Source organism: Polyodon spathula, chromosome 11 (genome assembly GCF_017654505.1).
Source record: "Polyodon spathula isolate WHYD16114869_AA chromosome 11, ASM1765450v1, whole genome shotgun sequence".
In the NCBI taxonomy this organism is placed as follows: Eukaryota; Metazoa; Chordata; class Actinopteri; order Acipenseriformes; family Polyodontidae; genus Polyodon; species Polyodon spathula.
In genome coordinates, this window is record NC_054544.1 from 9,051,386 (window position 1) to 9,069,554 (window position 18,169).

At 37.1% G+C, this 18,169-nt stretch overlaps 1 protein-coding gene across 1 annotated transcript in view; it reads right to left on the bottom strand.

Moving 5' to 3' along the window:
- thsd7ba (thrombospondin, type I, domain containing 7Ba) overlaps positions 1-18,169 on the bottom strand; it is a 103,873-nt gene that overhangs the window by 27,516 nt on the left and 58,188 nt on the right. Inside the window, exon 13 of the mRNA XM_041263733.1 lies at positions 2,160-2,351. Coding sequence (XP_041119667.1) covers positions 2,160-2,351 — 192 coding nt within the window. The remainder of the gene's footprint in view (positions 1-2,159; positions 2,352-18,169) is intronic.

The following is an 18,169-nucleotide window of genomic DNA, read 5'->3' on the forward strand; positions in this document are numbered from 1 at the left end:
ATTGGATGTGAATAAAGGTTTTGAGTAAACAGCAGAGTTTGAGTTTGAGTTTGAGTAAACAGCATCTATATGAGGATCTGTGTAGTTTCAACATTTAGTATCTGTTGATATCATATCTAATATCAAAGCAGTTCAAACATATGCAGCATGACTATAGTTTTTAAAACAGATGCATTACTTATTGTTACTCCCTCCTGTGCTGGTTGTCTCCACAAATATATTTTTCAACACAAGTATGATTGTTTTTGATATGTATTACTGAAACCAAAGTCTCCTGAATAAGTTCCTATACAATCAGATGAGAAGGAATCCCTGCCTGTTTCCCATCCCCCAAACCAGGAATGTCAGAGCTAATGTGATGCCCCCTTCAGAGTCCCCAGCAATGTTCATATGTGTCATTGACAGGATAATGTTCAAAATGTAAGTCAAATGATTGACTGGAAATTACTAAAAGATTTAAGCAAACTTAAAATTAAAACAACACAGTAAAAAAAGATGTGAATGCAGCAATTCCTTTAGAAGCAATGTGGAAACATGTTCTAACACTCTCATAGAGGCTACAGCAAAAGCTCTGTAACCTGTTTTCAAAATCATTTAAAGCAGGCAATCTGTAAATATGGAAATTATCTTCTCACTTTGCTTAGAACAACAACACGCCAAGGTGCATTATTATTATCCAAAGACAGGATTGCTGACAGATTCAGGTTGAGCAAAATGCACATCTCTGAGGTCAAGCCAAGACTTAGCCATCTGAAGACAGACCATTCAGTCTTTAGCTGAAGTTATGTGAAAACCAAAAAAAATATCAACTGATAGAAATAAAAACATAACAACTGCTGCTCGTGCTGGATTTGGACCAGCAAGATATTTGTTTGTTTGGTGTATTGTCTGCCTTTTGGCCAATATGGGTTTTGGATGTTCTGTGTTTTGTTTTGTTCCCAGCACTATTGTCCGTGTCCGACCAAATATACTCTAAATAACTCAGTAAATGCAGAACAGGTGTTGATGTATGGAACAAATATTATATACGCAATTTGTTCGAAGGATACTCAGTTTTTTTTTTTTTTTTTTTTTTTTTTTTTTTACAATGAGTGCATAAAATAAGAGCACTTCCAAAAAATGCAGACAATAGTAAATTGGTTACAACAACACCATGAGATAATAAACTACAGGCAACAAATTTCATTCTTATATATATATATATATATATATATATATATATATATATATATAATGAGTGTGATATATATGATCGTGGTGGGGTATATATATATATAATATATCTATACTAATATTTAGACATATCCTATATTATAATATGTAAATTACAAATACTTATTAACTTTAAGGGAATTTGTAAAAACAACTCTGTACATCCTGCCAATAAGTCTGTTATTTAAAATAAAGGAGACATATGCCTAACAAACTAGTTAAAAATATAGTACCTATACCAATATAGGCACAGAAATCTTGTAAGGTAGTCTGTTCCAAGTGGTGTTTAACAGCACAAAGCTGATTTTGATTTAGTCCTAGAAATGCCATAATAGTGTAAGCAGGTGATGGAAATAGCCCAGACTTTTTATTTATGTCTGTCTGCAGGTGAATACAGACTGTTTTTAAAAGTTCATAACCAGGAGTATGCTGTGTCTTTTGAGCACTTTGTGGTGGAAATGTGATGTGCTTTTGTACTGTGCACAAGGAGTGAATGCTAAAAACATTGATATCTCCTGTGAACTGAAAAAGAACTAAGAAAGATTCAAACTTAGGTTTCAGAAAAGGAGTACCCTCAAGCTGTTACTCATAAACAACCATTATATAGTCCAGGAAACAACAACAGGCTTACTAATGATATCTCTAAAGAATAGAACTGAAGCACAAAACCATAAAAATATAGTCAATCTAATGCCTTGCAGTAAACTACAGTGTATTATAACTGAAAACACAGACATAAAGGATTTATGTCAAGCCGAACAAGCCCTTCCACAACAAAGGGACACACATATAAAACTTTACATCCTGGAAGGCTTTAAAATAACTCTGAATAAAAATTTTAAATGCCAATGCATGAGTGACCACGGTTTCTTGAAACGCCATAGTCAAGGGCAACCAGGTTAAATTATTGATTCGTAAACATGAGTTTTTTTTGTTTTTTTTTTTACCTGTAAGAGATCGTTTTCTGCTGCGTGTGACTCCACACCCTGTACACAGAGTAAACTTAGACCAGGTGGTGAACGTGCAGTCGTCTTTGCACAGGATCTTGCACTTCTTTACCACGGAGGGCATGGGACCAGCCCACTGAAGGCAATCAGTCATGTCAGCTGTCTCATCATCGTCTCTAAGGCACGTTACAACTGGAGGGGATGAAATAGAAAAAAAAAATCAAATCATAAACAAACAAACATTGCAGATTTGTCCTATATAAAATCTGAAATGTACTGTTTTTTTCCGACCTACCCTCTCACAATTCAGAGGTTTCAATAGCACCAAATTATACTCCCTATAAAAGGGAGTATACACAGTAACCTGAAGGCAGCTCACATATCCAGTCAGTAGTCTTATGTAGCCAAACTAACGTGAATGACAATGGTAGCTACCTCTATGAACTATGACAGAGAAAGCCCTACAGTACAAACTGTAAAAAATGTCTTCACTGATGTTATGAAACAAATGATAAAGATACTACATCCAGTTAACTAGAAAGCAATCTAAAGTACAGGCTGTTCAAAATGACTCAAACAGCCTTAATAATCATATTTATAAAGCAGAAGAGTGCCTTTATATTTAAATACTATGTATTTACTGACACACATACAGTAAATACAGCCCAGTGTGTCCAGCAAAGTGATGTTCAAAATTAGCCTAGTTTTCTATCCATATCTGAGGCTTTTTGGTTAGTAAAATTCATTTCAATCCATTCTAACAACTCTTTAACTGCTAGTTTTGCTCCATCTATTAACTCATTTGGAAGAGCAGGATTCCATTGTAATTACTATATCACTATCCTAATAAATGCTTTTAAAAAATTGGATACAAAACTGTTGTTGTTCTAAGCAAAGTGAGAAGATAATTTCCATATTTACAGATTGCCTGCTTTAAATGATTTTGAAAACAGGTTACAGAGCTTTTGCTGTAGCCTCTATGAGAGTGTTAGAACATGTTTCCACATTGCTTCTAAAGGAATTGCTGCATTCACATCTTTTTTTACTGTGTTGTTTTAATTTTAAAAAATAACAAATGTGATGAAGGTAATTAATATCTAACTATCATAGTATGCAGTCTTAGCATTAAACAATTACATACATTTATCATAGTTTTGGTATTTGGTAGTTTTTAAGACATTTTAAGAATGGCAGTATCTTACTGTAATTCACATTTAAAGTTATTTTACTTATGATTTCCATGACATGAGAGTAGATGTTGAACTTCATGCTGATTTGAACTTGGCTCAAATCAAGCACCAACTAAGACATAGCTTTGCAGTAAACTAATGTGATCCATCTGCATCTCCATCTATTTGCATTGTTTTCCATCTGATGTAGATATCCTTCTGTCTGGTGTTGACTGCTGAAGTGTAATGCTGGCTCCAGGGATCAGCTCATTTTACCTCCCCAGAGCATCAGCACAGACAACGGCTGCGATGCTGGCTCCGGGGATCAACCCAGTGCGGTCTCCCCAGTGCATCAGCATGACAACTGTCTGGATTGAGCTAAGTAGGGTACATCTCTGGAGTCTTCAAGTGGGCACCTTCCATCCTTGGTGTTTCGTTGACTAGCCCACGACACCTCAAGAGGGCTCAACAGTGATTCTGAACCCGATGTCTCTGAGAAATCAGGTTGTAGATTGTGCCACAAATCCTCGACAACACACCTCCACTGGGTAAACTCAGACTCTCCATCCTCGCTGTTCCGCTTCAGCAGCTAGTTGAGCATACCAAAGTTTCTTCCTCTCATATGCTTCATCCACAGCATCTTCCCATGGCACTGTTAACTCTACCAGAAGAACAAGGCGTGCTGATCCAGACCACAAAACAATGTCTGGTCGAAGGTTAGTGGTGGCAATCTTAAGTGGAAAAATAAGCCATTGACCAACATCTGTCAGCATCTTCCAGTCTCTAGAAGCTTCCAGGCTTGGTTTTAACACCTTTTCTTGGTGGTTGCTCTCTTGGACGGAAGAATATTGTCTTTTGTGTGTAATGCTTTGATGAAACTGGTGGCAACTTATTGGTCAGGTTATGCTTGTCTTCCAATGATAAGGCCAAACATCGCAGCACCTGGTCATGGCGCCAAGTAAACCATCCTTGGCTAAGACCCACCTTACATCCTGTCAAAATGTGCCTTAATGTTGCAGGTGATGAAGACAAAGGACATCTGGGATCCTCACCAACCAGATGTTTAGGTTCTGTGGTGATGGGAGAACATCATATGCTGATCTGATGAGGAAACTGATCCTGCTCTGTTCCATTGTCCAAAGGTCTTTCCAACCGATCTTGCATTGTTCCACACTCTCCCATCTCAACCATTCTCCCTGCTTGGCCTGGGAAAAGGCCTTTACACAAAGTGAGTAAGACTAGAAAATAACAAAGGACTCCGAGTTCATCTCCATCGCACTAACAAAATACTAGCTCTCTAATCAAGTACACTCTTGTCATCTCACATATCACCGCAACACACTAAGTTCCACACTTTAAGATCATTGTGAGAATGCAGTATCTACTACCAACCACATTTCAAACGATTGGCGGACGTGGGGGGTAAAAATTGTGTACCATTATTTCAACCTACTGATTATCTCATGCCAAGAGTAATTGTCCCATTCATTGCACACATTGAACATGCTGTAATCACAGTCGTCTCACTAAACCACTCTCATTTCCAGCCAAAAAACTACAGATTGATACATGTTGCATCTGCAATTCCTTTATTTGCCATGACCACACTCCTCCTGAGCTAGATATCTCTTCGCTAGACTGGGCTGCCTGGCCATTGTACACTCTGACCTCACAAATGAAGTCACAGACATTTGAACCTCCGCCCTCGAAGCATTATCCACAGACTTTGTAGACTCTTTCCCTTGATTCCGCGGTCTCCAGCTGTTCCCCGGTGGCCGTATCCACCAGTCGGCCCACTGAAAGGGCACCCAACTGTTCTTGCGGATTTGCCACAAATAGGTAAGCATCCTCTGGATGTCTTCTAAGGGGACCCTTGCTGCCTGATAAACTGTTGCCTCTGGAACTAGCCCACTCGTCAAACATCCCAACTCTGCTTGCACGTTTTCCTGAACACTGATATCAGGACTAAGATCGGGCATGGACCTAAGGGAAGGCCTTGTGCACGGGGGCTTCTCAAACAGCAACACACCAAACGGGTTTCCGCCAAATCCAATCGACAGCCACCCCGGGTACCACCATCCAAGACCCGTCACCAATCGTTTCGCATGAATTTACGCTTCCATCACACTTCTCGAACAGCCCTTCGATCCCCCCTCAATACTCTGCTGAAGAAAATAAGTCTTCTCTCCTCTCTCCTATGTTTCATCCAACAAGTTTTCCCAGCATTCTCGCCATTGCAGCCCGACTTCTGTACACATCTCTTCTTGCTTTCAGTGAACTGAGACCAAAACCTCCGTTACCATGTTGAACTTACCCCATAATATCTCAGATTCGAAGGGCAGCCCTAGCATCTTCCTCAGCTTTCTTTGCTGTCCATTTTCTTCCAGTTTTCAACACAGGTGCTGCCTCCCTTATGCATTTGTCGCGTGAATCTACTAATGTCATTTCCAGTCAGACTTTGGCGCACTTAAACTCCTTGGTTAGAGCAGAGATTGGTAGCTGCAGTATTCCTTTACCATAAAGTTCCACTCTGCTGAGGCAACGTGGAACTCCCAACCATTTCCTGACATATGAACTGATTAAAGCTTCCAGCTTCTCAACTGTTGTCAAGGAAACCTTGTACAGTCAGTGGCCACAGCAGTCTTGGCAGTAGACCAAACTGAAAGCACCAGAGTTTCAGTTTGCCTGGTAAAGCGCTGCTGTCTATGCTCTTTAACCCTTCCACTGCTTGTTGCCTAACTTCTCCCACACTAGCTCCTTAAGATCCTTAAGATCTCCCTAGATATTTTACTGGCTTCTCGGACACTGTTGGTATTGCCTCACCATTAATGTAGAACCTTTTATCAATCTTTTAAAATCTCTGCACAATAATGCTGAAGAAAATAATGCCTTCTATGTTTAATAGGGAAATAGGACGAAATTGACCGATTCTTGTAGAATCCTTTTCTTTTGGTAAATGCTCGGCGCCATGCTCTTGGTACAATCTGTTTTTCCCTTGCCACTTTCATCAATTTCCATAGGATTCGTAGAACCAGAAGCACTCTTGTACACTCTGTATGGAACTCCATTAGGCCCTGGAGATGATAGTGTCCTTTCTTTTTTCACAGCTTGCTCTACTTCTTTCCACTTAGGTGCACAGTGCTCCATTTGGTATTCTGGTGGATTGATAGGTCGGATGTCTGAAGGAATTGACATAGGCTCCTGCCTTTTTGAATCTGTATGTTTCCTCCAAATATCTCTCAAGCGCAACCTTAGATGATTTTAATGTGCCATTTTTCTCACTGGTGAATATCTTCTTTAAAAATTTGAACGGATCTTTATAAAAGTTAGTTCTCGCACGCTCCTTCTTTTTGTAGCGTTTCCGTAGGGGCTCAGCTCTGCGCAATGTTTTATGACCCTTTGTAACAGATGGAGTCCCTCCTTCTGATTTTGTTCTGCTTTTCTCCATTGCTTCCTCAACTGCCTCCTTTCTCTAACTAAGCGTTCAATCTCCTGCTGCCGTCTAGACTTTCTAGGAATCATAATCTAGTCTCTTATAGGTGTAGGTAGTCCTGGTTTTATAACATAAAACATAGAAATCATCTTCAAAACAACATGTGATTGTTATTGCTGCTTTTATATTAACTGTCAATAGCAGAGTACCCAGCAGGTATAACAGTTAGTTAGCAATCCATTTAGAAATTCTTCATAGGCTCACCTTTTGACATGTACCACTTGAGCTGTAATTCAGGGTGTTATTACTACAAGTGGGGAGATGTAGTAAAGCATACAAACGCCACTTACAAAAAACATCTCATTGTACAGTTGTTGGCTCATACTTGGAGTGGAGTGGAGACAGAAATACAGCACATAGGAGCACAGGAGACTGATAACTTTTTACAGATTAAAACTAATTACCAAAGTTTTTTTTATTTATTTTTTTTAATAGGATTTAAACAGATTTAATAAGTGGGATAATAGATTTAAAATAAACATTACATTACAAACATCACCACAACAGCTGGCTAGAGGAACAACATAACATGTGCTATTGCTTCTGAAAGTTACAGCGTTTACAAAGAGTAAAAGGAAGAACATAAAAAAAAACATTCATGGTGACATCCACAGACTTCAATTCATATCAGCTCAGGCACAGTACGTCCCCTCCCCTATGTAACTCCTATTCCCAACGGTATTACATAAACACCACCATGTTGTGATTAATCTTATTTACATGTTCTTCATGACTGTTGAACTTCATTTGTTAAAAATATTCTCTGTGCTGTGATGTGTACAGTGACTTCACTTGATTTACAGAATGTATTTTGAAGCACCATTTCCACTGAGATTCATTATCTATACCTTTGCCGCTTGAAACAGACAGCTTCCAAAACGAGCATGTAGGACGAGCATGTAGGATGCATGGTGGGTCAATCTTTTTTAGTCTAATGTCTTGTAGTTTTATGGTGATATATTATATATATATATATATATATATTTATATATATATATATATATATATATATATATATATATATATATATATATATATATATATATATAATATATATATATGTATATATGTATGTATGGTATATATATATATATATATATATATATATATATATATATATATATATATATATATCACACACACACACACACACACACTACCAGTCAAAAGTTTTAGAACACCCCCATTTTTCCAGTTTTTATTGAAATTTAAGCAGTTCAAGTCCAGTGAATAGCCTGAAATGATACAAAGGTAAGCGGTAAACTGCCAGAGGTTAAAAAAAAAAGTTTAGGTTACCAAAAACTGAAAAATAATGTATATTTCAGAGTTATACAAAAAGGCCTTTTTCAGGGAACAAGTAATAAGTTCACAACTTACAGCTGTTCTGCAGCAATGGAAGTAAATTAAGCCGTGTAAGTTGATACTAACAATTCCTACAGGTGTCCCAACTTTTATTGATTACTTACAAACCCTCAGTCTATATAAAAGCAGTGTTGGAACAAACTGTGTTACTACATCCTCTTAAGCATTATTTGGACAGTATTGCACTGCAGGAAGTAGTATATTGCTATCATAATAGCGAGAAAAAGGCAATTAACAAAGGAAGACAGACAGACCATTATAACCCTTAAAAGTGTAGGTCTTTCCTTTAGAGAAATTGTAAAGAAAGCCAAGGTGTCAGTGAGTACAGTTTCCTACACCATCAAAAGGCACTTGGAAACGGGAGGAAACTCTGACAGGAAGAGGTCTGGCAGACCCTAAGCCGCAACAGAATAAGAAGACAAGTTTCTGAGAGTCAACAGCTTGCGTGATAGGGGGCTCACAGGACAACAGCTTCAAGCACAGTTTAACACTGGTCGAAGTAAGCAAGTCTCAGTTTCAACTGTGAGGAGAAGACTTCGAGCTGCAGGTTTGACAGGTCGAGTGGCAGTAAGAAAGCCATTGCTAAGATGGCAAAATAAGAAAAAAATGCTTGCCTGGGCCATGAAGCACCACTAATGGACTACTGAAGACTGGAAGAAGGTCTTATGGACCGATGAGTCAAAATTTGAAATCTTCGGTTCATCACTCAGGGTTTTTGTACAACAACAAGTAGGCGAAAGGATGGTTCCTCGGTGTGTGACACCAACTGACAAACATGGAGGAGGAAGCGTGATGGTCTGGGGCTCTTTTGCTGGATCCAGAGTTGGCGACTTGCACAGAGTGAGTGACACCCTGAACCAAAACAGCTACCACAGCATTTTGCAGCACCATGCAATACCCTCTGGTATACGTGTAGTTGGTCAGGGGTTCATACCTCCAGGCTATGTCAGAACTACCTTAGAAGAAAAGAACAAGATGGTAGGCTTCAAATCATGGAATGGCCAGCACAGTCTCCAGACTTAAACCCCATCGAGCTGGTTTGGGATGAACTGGATAGAAGGGTGAAAGCAAAGCAACCTACAAGTGCAACACATTTGTGGGAACTTCTGCAAGAGTGTTGGGAAGAACTTTCCGAACAATATTTGGTTTCCATTGTAGACAGAATGCCACGAGCGTATTCTGCTGTTATATATGCAAAAGGTGGCTACTTTGATGAGTCAAAAATTTAGATTAAATTTTGTTAAACAAAACGATTCCATGATTTCTTTTTTATCTCCAATTGTTTATTTGTTCTATGCTTTAATTTCAGAGTACACTGAGACATTAAACTGCGTAAATTTCAATAAAAACTGGAAAAATGGAGGTGAAGAAGTCTGAAAACTTTTGACCCGTGTGTGTGTGTGTGTGTGTGTGTGTGTGTGTGTGTGTGTGTGTGTGTGTGTGTATATATATATATATATATATATATATATATATATATATATATATATATATATATATATATATATATAACACTAAAACTGTGTCTTTGGCTTTACACTGGCTTTACACTTGCTTCAGCATAAGGCCTGTTTCCTTTAAATATGATAGAAATGTAGAAAGATACAAGCGTTGGAAACTTCAGATCTGTGATCACAACATCTCATGATTTTTTATTCCCCAGTCACCATTTTATCCCTTTTCTTTTAAAGGAAAGAATACTGTAAGTGCTTGCTGACTGCACTCCCCTGCATTAGTCATTTTATCCTTTTCTCATATTATAGCAGTATTTTATTGAGCTTTTTTTTTTTTCTGGCCCTCTATTTCACCACATGGTTCAATGTTTTCAGTAGCAATCAGATTAAAAAAAAAAAGAAAAGGAATCGAGCATTATCTCCAAAATCATTAACATTAAACAAGGGTCTATATTTTGTTAACCCTTTTGAAAGATTTAAAAAATCAATGATACTCTTTACCTAGATTTACTGGTATGTCAGGATAAGAACAAGGTGGCAATGAAGTCGAATATATTTTATATTGAGAGAGCCTTGAAGATGACAAATTGCCTTAATTTACAGCATTGTCATTCATCATGTTGGCAAGGTACAAATGAAAAGGAGATTTTGTGTAAAGAGATTTTTTTTTCTTCTTTTTATAATGTTTTTTTTTTATTATTATTTCCATTGTTCATAATTTAGTAATGCACGATTTTAACTAAGAAATGTCAAACAATGTTTGCTCTGAAATAAGCTATTCCATGGGGATGCAGTACCTTGACAATGCAGCACAGCTTCCTTGTGATGAACCATTGATCCAAAAACATGCATTTCACACATCTTATTGATTTTTAATTGACTTTTAAATGTCATCCTCGACCAAAATGTGCTGAGTTTTACAATCAGCTCACAAGGCTGCCTGATTGGCAGTAGAACATGGCTGATGAGGTTGTCTAGGCAGCTCAAGGCTACCTGAAAGCATTGCCAAACCAATGTATGCTATGGGTGATGTTCTTATCTATTATTTTGATCAGCCACTCCTGACGGGCTAGGGCTAGGCTATCAGTTGGTACAGCTACCTCCAATTCAGAACTGTATATATCTAATTCTATGTCACTGTACTATCAATCTAACATCTAATAAACCCTAAAAGAAGGACACATTTAAAGGGGAACTGTCATGCAAATGAATATATAATCATTTCAATAGAACACATGTTAGCTGAAACTTTTGATACATTTTCAGCTTCTCCTTGAGCAGTACATCGTATAAAAACCATTAAAACAAATTAACATTGAATGTATTGGAGTTCTCTTATGTCACGCTTTGTATGCCGTCCTGTCGTTGACTCGCTCTATAGTCACACATAGTATTCTATTGAGCGGATGTCCCGTTCCTATATTATGTAGCCATTGTTTTGTTATGGCCGCCCTTTGTTGGTTTAAAGGCTTCAGGCACACAAAAATACTTTTTGTTACTGTTTTCCCTTTTGTTATTTTTAGCACTCACTGGTGTGGGTGGCTGTCAATGATATGACGTAACAGTGGTGTCAGAAAGGTTCCAATATGGCCTGCATTTCCAACTGACCCAGAAAGACAAAGAAACTGAAATACTGGCCAAACGTTTGATTTTTTAACAAAATTGGCACAGTGAGACGCATTTGTTTTTTTATACAGAGCATTTAGAGAGCCTTGTTATTTTGAGTACAGTTCCCCTTTAAAGGAGATTTCAAGTGAAATGTAAAAACTGGAGGCCGTGTCTATGGAAAAAGTTAATTGGCAGTCTAGATTTTTAAGATGGCAACATTTTTTAAAAAGTTGAAAAATATGGGATTTATTGAAGTTAATGCAAGAAATCCATTTAATTTGACAATTATTTTAAATAATAGTAGATTGACATGGTAGAATATAGGTCACTGTAAGAACCTCTGCCAATTAAACTAAAATAGTCAGATTTAATGCAAACAAAAAAGGTGACAAGGTGATGTCAGAATGGCAATCCACATTAGAGTAGATATATAATTGAAATGAGAAGAATTCCTTTGGATAGTGTGTTGCCATTTTCACTTCTAACTGTGCTACAAAGCTCAAAATTCTTCTTGAGTAATCTACTTCACCCTCTGTGGATAATTTTGACCTCTGCATACTATAACTACTTCTGGCAACATACTGTGAAATAGCGATTGTCTTGGTGTGTTTTCATGAAGAAAATAAGTTCTATTGTTTATATACTGTACAACAGTATTGTACAGTCAACAATTATCGTCTTGTTGAGTTCAGACCAGGGAATTCACTTGATTTTGCAGGTCAAATAGGCTTCTAAAATAATACCATGTCATTCTTATAGGTGTAGACTAAACGTCACAATGATGATTTACCCACCCTGTAGGACAATGGATATAAACTATAAAGATAATAAGCTATTTACAGTGGCTCTCAAAACTATTCACCCCCCCTTGGACTTTTGCACATTAATTACAAATATAAAACAGAAAATAATTGATTGCATAAGTATTCACCACCTTTTGCTATGACACACCTAAATAAGCTCTGGTGCAGCCAATTGTCTTTAGAAGTCACATAATTAGTTGAATCCAGTCCAACTGTGTGCAATTAAGGTGTTTCACATGATTTCAAGTTAAATACACCTGTCTCTGGGAGGTCCCACAGTTGGTTAGTACATTTCCTAACAAAACTACATCATGAAGACGAAGGAACACTCAAAGAAATTCCGGAATAAGGTTCTTCAAAAGCACCAATCAGGGGTAGGATATAAGAACATTTCCAAGACATTGAATATCCCCCGGAGCACAGTAAAATCCGTTATTAAGAAATGGAGAGAATATGGCACAACTGTGAATCTGTCTAGAACAGGCCGTCCTCAAAAACTGAGCATCCAGGCGAGAAGGACACTAGTCAAGGAGGCCACCAAGAGGTCTATGGCAACTGTAAAGGATTTACAGTCTTCCACGGCTGAGCTGGGAGACACTGTGCATACTGCAATAATAGCCCGGGTGCTTCACAAAACTGGCCTTTATGGGAAAGTGGCAAAAAGAAAGCCATTGTTGAAAAAAACTCACATCAAATCCCGGCTAGAGTTTGCCAGAATCCATATGGGAGACTCTGAGACCAAGTGGAAGAAGATTCTATGGTCTAATGAGAACACCACCCCTACCGTGAAGCATGGTGGTGGCAGCATCATGCTATGGGGATGCTTTTCTGTGTCAGGGCCTGGAAAGCTTGTGAAGATAGAGGGCAAAATGGATGCAGCAAAGTACAGAGAAATCCTGGAGGAAAACCTGTTGAAGTCTGCAAGAGACCTGTGACTTGGGAGAAGATTCATCTTCCAGCACTACAATGACCCCATACATACAGCCAAAGCCACACTGGAGTGGCATAAAAACAAAAAAGTCAATGTCCTGGAGTGGCCCAGTCTAAGCCCGGACCTCAATCCAATTGAGAATATGTGGAAAGAGTTGAAAATTGCTGTTCATCAAAGGTCCCCATCCAACTTGACAGAGCTTGAGCAATTTTACAAAGAAGAATGGGCAACAATTGTAGTGTCCAGATGTGCAAAACTGGTAGAGACTTATCCAAATAGACTTGTGGCTGTAATTGCTGCCAAAGGTGCCTCTACCAAATATTGACTCAAGGGGGTGAATACTTATGCAATCAATTATTTTCTGTTTTGTATTTGTAATTAATTTAGAAGAATTTGTAGATTTTATTTTTCACTTTGACATTATGAACTTTTTTGTGTTGATCAGTGGCAAAAACTCCTAATTAAATCCATTTTGATTCCATGTTGTAACACAATAAAATGTGGAAATGTCCAAGGGGGGTGAATACTTTTGAGAGCCATTGTAAGAATTATTAGGGTGGAGTGTAATTTTAAAAGCTATGTCAAGAGTTCTGAATGATGACTAGTGGACTGAGTGAGATATGAGGGTATGCAGTAGGCAGTGGGACTCACTACAATGTACTCTAACAATGTGTGACAAAATAACTGTAAATTCTTATCCTTACTAAAGTTGAATAAAGTAATGTAGATGAATATGCAAAGTCTAGGGAATGCTTTACTTAAATACATTTCAAAATGGATTGTTTTCCTATAAGTCACATAACACCCTATATAACACATTTAGTGGTCTGAAGAAATGATTGTATTTTGTTTATGCATCAAATGTGTAATCTACTGCAAAAATAAGTAGTTTATTGTTTTATTATTTAATTAAATGTGTACATTCACGATTTACCTGCAACTTCTGTGTCTGAGTCTCCCTTACTGGTCTAAACACGCTGTCCTCTCACAGTTGGAATAAAATACAGTATATTCACTATCACATTTCTGTATATGATTATTTTTTTAGTATGTTACCAGAATACTTGATGCATGAAATTACCCAGTATAATTTACACTTCAAAATAAAGACTTTTACAATACAAATGCAGGAGTTAATTCAATTCCTTGACAGCTGTAGCTGTGTGTGTCATTTTACCAGATATTGCAATTAACTTGAAATATTCACTTGCAAAACTGAAAAAAAAGCTTAATAATTTTCCACTGATCTACAGTAAGCCCTATCTGCAGTATATCTGTACTCACAATCAAACCGTAAATACAGATTTGCAACTTCTAATGTGTTACTTTTTTTCTAAAATTAAGCCTATGCCCCAATTACCATAATAATAGCTCTGCGGCTAGCTATAAGAGGTGCCCTGTATCTTGGTGAGCTGACAGCAATGGCATTTTGATTCGAAGAGGCTGTTATCTCTTTTTATTGCAATTATTTTTCTTCCCATCACCATTCTAACATATTCCTTTATATTCTCTACTTTCTGAATCATTAACATTCTAGTCTCCCTATCTAGAAATCTGACAGGGATCATCTTTAATAATGCAGTTGCTTAGGAAAGTGTCAATGTTTGCTAACTGCACAAAAGGACACTGCAGATAACTTTTTCTTCTTTTTATGGGGAGAAAAAATAAAACTTTATTTTTGAAAAAGCGTCAGTCGTTAATGCTTACTATTACAGCAATGACAGATCTTTATGTTACAGTGCCTTCAGCAAGTCTTTATGTTAACAAGTTGCATATATTACTTTGCATTAACTTGACATTTTACAATAGAGCCGGCCCTCAGTATACAAATCCAATATATTTTTTATTGTTATTACTATTAATTAGTCATTTTGCAGATGCTTTTATCCAAAGCGACTTATCCAAAGGGACAGAAACTGGGGCATGAAGTATGCATCAACAACTGCTGCTGCAGAGTCACTTCCAATAGGACCTCGGTTTTACATCTCACCCGATGGAAGGAGCACAAGGTTAAGTGATTTGCTAAGGGTCACACACAGTGAATCAGTGGCTGAGCCAGGATTTGAACCGTAAACCTTCTGGTATCAAGCCCTTTTCTTTAACCACTGACTTCTTCTAAATTACTGGAATAAATATTAGGACTTGGTAATGAAGATGTATTATAGGCAGTATTCTAAAAGTATGAATGTATTAATCAGTAATTATATTAAACTAAAGAGCACACATCTTTGAAATAGTCTAAAAATAATATTATTAAAATTAATAATAATTAAAGTTAATTTTCAACAGAACTTCATTCACTGCATGAATCAAATTGTGTTAATCATTTGAGACAGGTTACAGCAAACTTCAGATTAAAAGTCATCCAATTCCTACATCCACGACCAAATTATAATAAATAAATAAATAAATAAATAAATAAATAAATAAATAAAGTTTGTTCTATTTTTAACTTCAAATAATATTATGATAGAGAGGTATTGTACTAATTGGTATCGGTAAACAGTATTCTCCTTCACTTTGTGTTTTGTAAAACACTTTCTTTTTGTTTTCTTTGTGTATTCCATTTCCTCCTCACTGTCACCTCTGTAGCACAATTCCCACAGTTGTCCCATCCTCCTGCCTTGGAGGCTCCATGTGGTTGGCTGATAAATAAGCCCATACCTTAAATGACTCATTTATTTCTGATTTGGTAACTTTAATTGGGTGCATGTGACAGAGACAACATGATTCCTGGTAATACATCTCCCTCCTGACCTTTGAGGACGCAGTGTAAAGAGAACAGAGTGCCCTGGATTGCATGGTCTGACTATTCATTCCCAGGGTTAGGTGGGAGTTGGCAATCTAGAAAGGGGGCTCAGCTGCTGTACATTAAGTCATTGCCCCAATGGGAATACAATATGGCAACTGCCGATTGGAAGAGAAATGGCTGCACTCGCTAACCAAGGGGGCATGACTGACTACAATTAGGCGACATGGATAGCTGATCTGTTCCTTTGTTTATGGTTAAGTGAAACACTGTAGGACAAAAGTAAAATAAATGTGTGTTTAATTTTTGTTTGTTTTGTCTAATTGTACTGTTTGTAATTTATTAGACAGCTAATATGATCTGGAGCTGTTGCTACAGGCCAGCACTTACCCGGACATCACGGCAGTTTGTTTCACAAAGAACTGTATTTACTGTCACCACAAGCACTTTAGCACGTACTGTGGACTTGTGTGTGTGTCTTGTGTTTCATGTGGGTGTTTAAGAACATTACTGTTATTAATTCAGGAACAACCCATGGATTACAATAAAGCAGTACATGCCACTGTATTGCTCATCACCATTATTATTGACTGTGTTTGTGTGTCATCAGACAATTGGATTTAAAAATAAAATAACATTGCACCTGGATTGTCGTTGTCTGTCTGTTCATTAATCACTGCTGCATTCTTGTATCTGCACACAGTTAACAGCTTTGCCACAGTGCAATATGGAAAAATCATAATAACAACAATTTAAGCTCTGAGAATCTAGCTCAATATATTTAAAACTTCAAAAAGTACCCTGAGACCAAATGAAAAGTGTTATTAAACCACTGGTCCATCATGCAAAACATCCTCTTTTCACAACAATTACATTTAAGGGCATAAAATATTACAAGGAGCAGAGAAGAAAGAGACACTATGTTTTGATGAGTGAGATGAATTAATCAAAGTCAGTTCCTTACATATAGTGAATTAAAGGCATTAGCCATGAGTATATAATGTTCCATCATGTGTGCTGAACTGCCTACCCAGTCAATATCTTCTGACAGCCATGTCCACTTGTGCTGGGAAAAGATAAGACCACTTGTACAGGTCTCTAATTAATTACTAGAGGCATTCACAGTCCAGAAATAGACACCATTACCTTCATTATCATATTTAACAGTAATATTGTAAAGTGTTTTGTAACGCTTCTATACACTTAGGCAAATGTTCAGTTCAAGGCTGTGTCTAACTAACCAGCACCATGCCAATATTTCAGTTCAGTTTTATTCCATCTTAACTTACAGTAGTGTCAGTTTATGCACAATTTGACTCAGAGTGAATTGTAACTGAGATACACAGCAGTGGGTATAAATGGTCCTAAAAGAGCCTTTTCAAATCAACACATTAAGATATCACTGCTACACCAAGCTCAAACTCATCAAACTTAATTTGAGGTTTATAAATCACAACAGACTGGGACAAGATAAGTTAGTGCTAGGCAAAGTTATCTTAAAATTATTCTAAGTTACATCTGACAGTACAATATTACTGTAATTGTAAAAATTAAATGGACTTATACTTTCTAGATCAATACTTTTCCTCCTTGCAAGAGGGTCATTGGCATAGATGTGTGTGACACATTTATATTATTTAATAATTCAAGTAACAATGCACTAAACTACATTCTAGTAAGAATTCTATCCCCACTACAGAATATCAGTAAGGATTTAAATAGAGAGGGTTTGGATTTTTCTGTACATCCCAAAAAATATTATGATTGCTTCCAGTGGTGTTTATTTCAGTTATACTGTTCCCTCTCTATTAAAAGTTACGTGCCTTTTTTAACTTGATGAATATTGACCTTTGTGTTGTATAACAACAACGCATTTACTAAATCGTGTGGGCTCCAATCCCAACCAGCTGTTAAAACTGGCAACCCACTGTTAATTATTTTCTTGAGCCAATGTGCCACACATCCACATGTTCATGAGCATTAGCTTTGTTGAGTGCATACTGAACATTAATGGGGAAACTATGTATTGGCATGTTCTCATCATGTTCATACAAGTGAACGTCATACCAAACACAACCCATCTGTAGCTTCTGGCTTCATTTAAAAGGCCAATGAATTTTCTTTTTTATAAAGGAACAGGTAGATGGTGCTTTTTAGAAATTACACACCATACCTAACTCTTTTAATACTGTAGAACGTATGGTATAAAGGTTTGAAGGTTTGTACACTGTAGGACAATGGAAATATTGAATTAGTTATAGTTGGGCTATCTTTCAGTAAAATATTTTAGTAATGAAAGAGTTACAGTAAATTAATACGTATTGTATTTATTTTTGGTTTCACACCATCATTTTTATATTTCAGTTGGAGATCTTTAAAAACCATCTAGTCTGCTCTTCACTTGCTGAATCATTTTCTGCAATGTGATGCTCTCAATCATG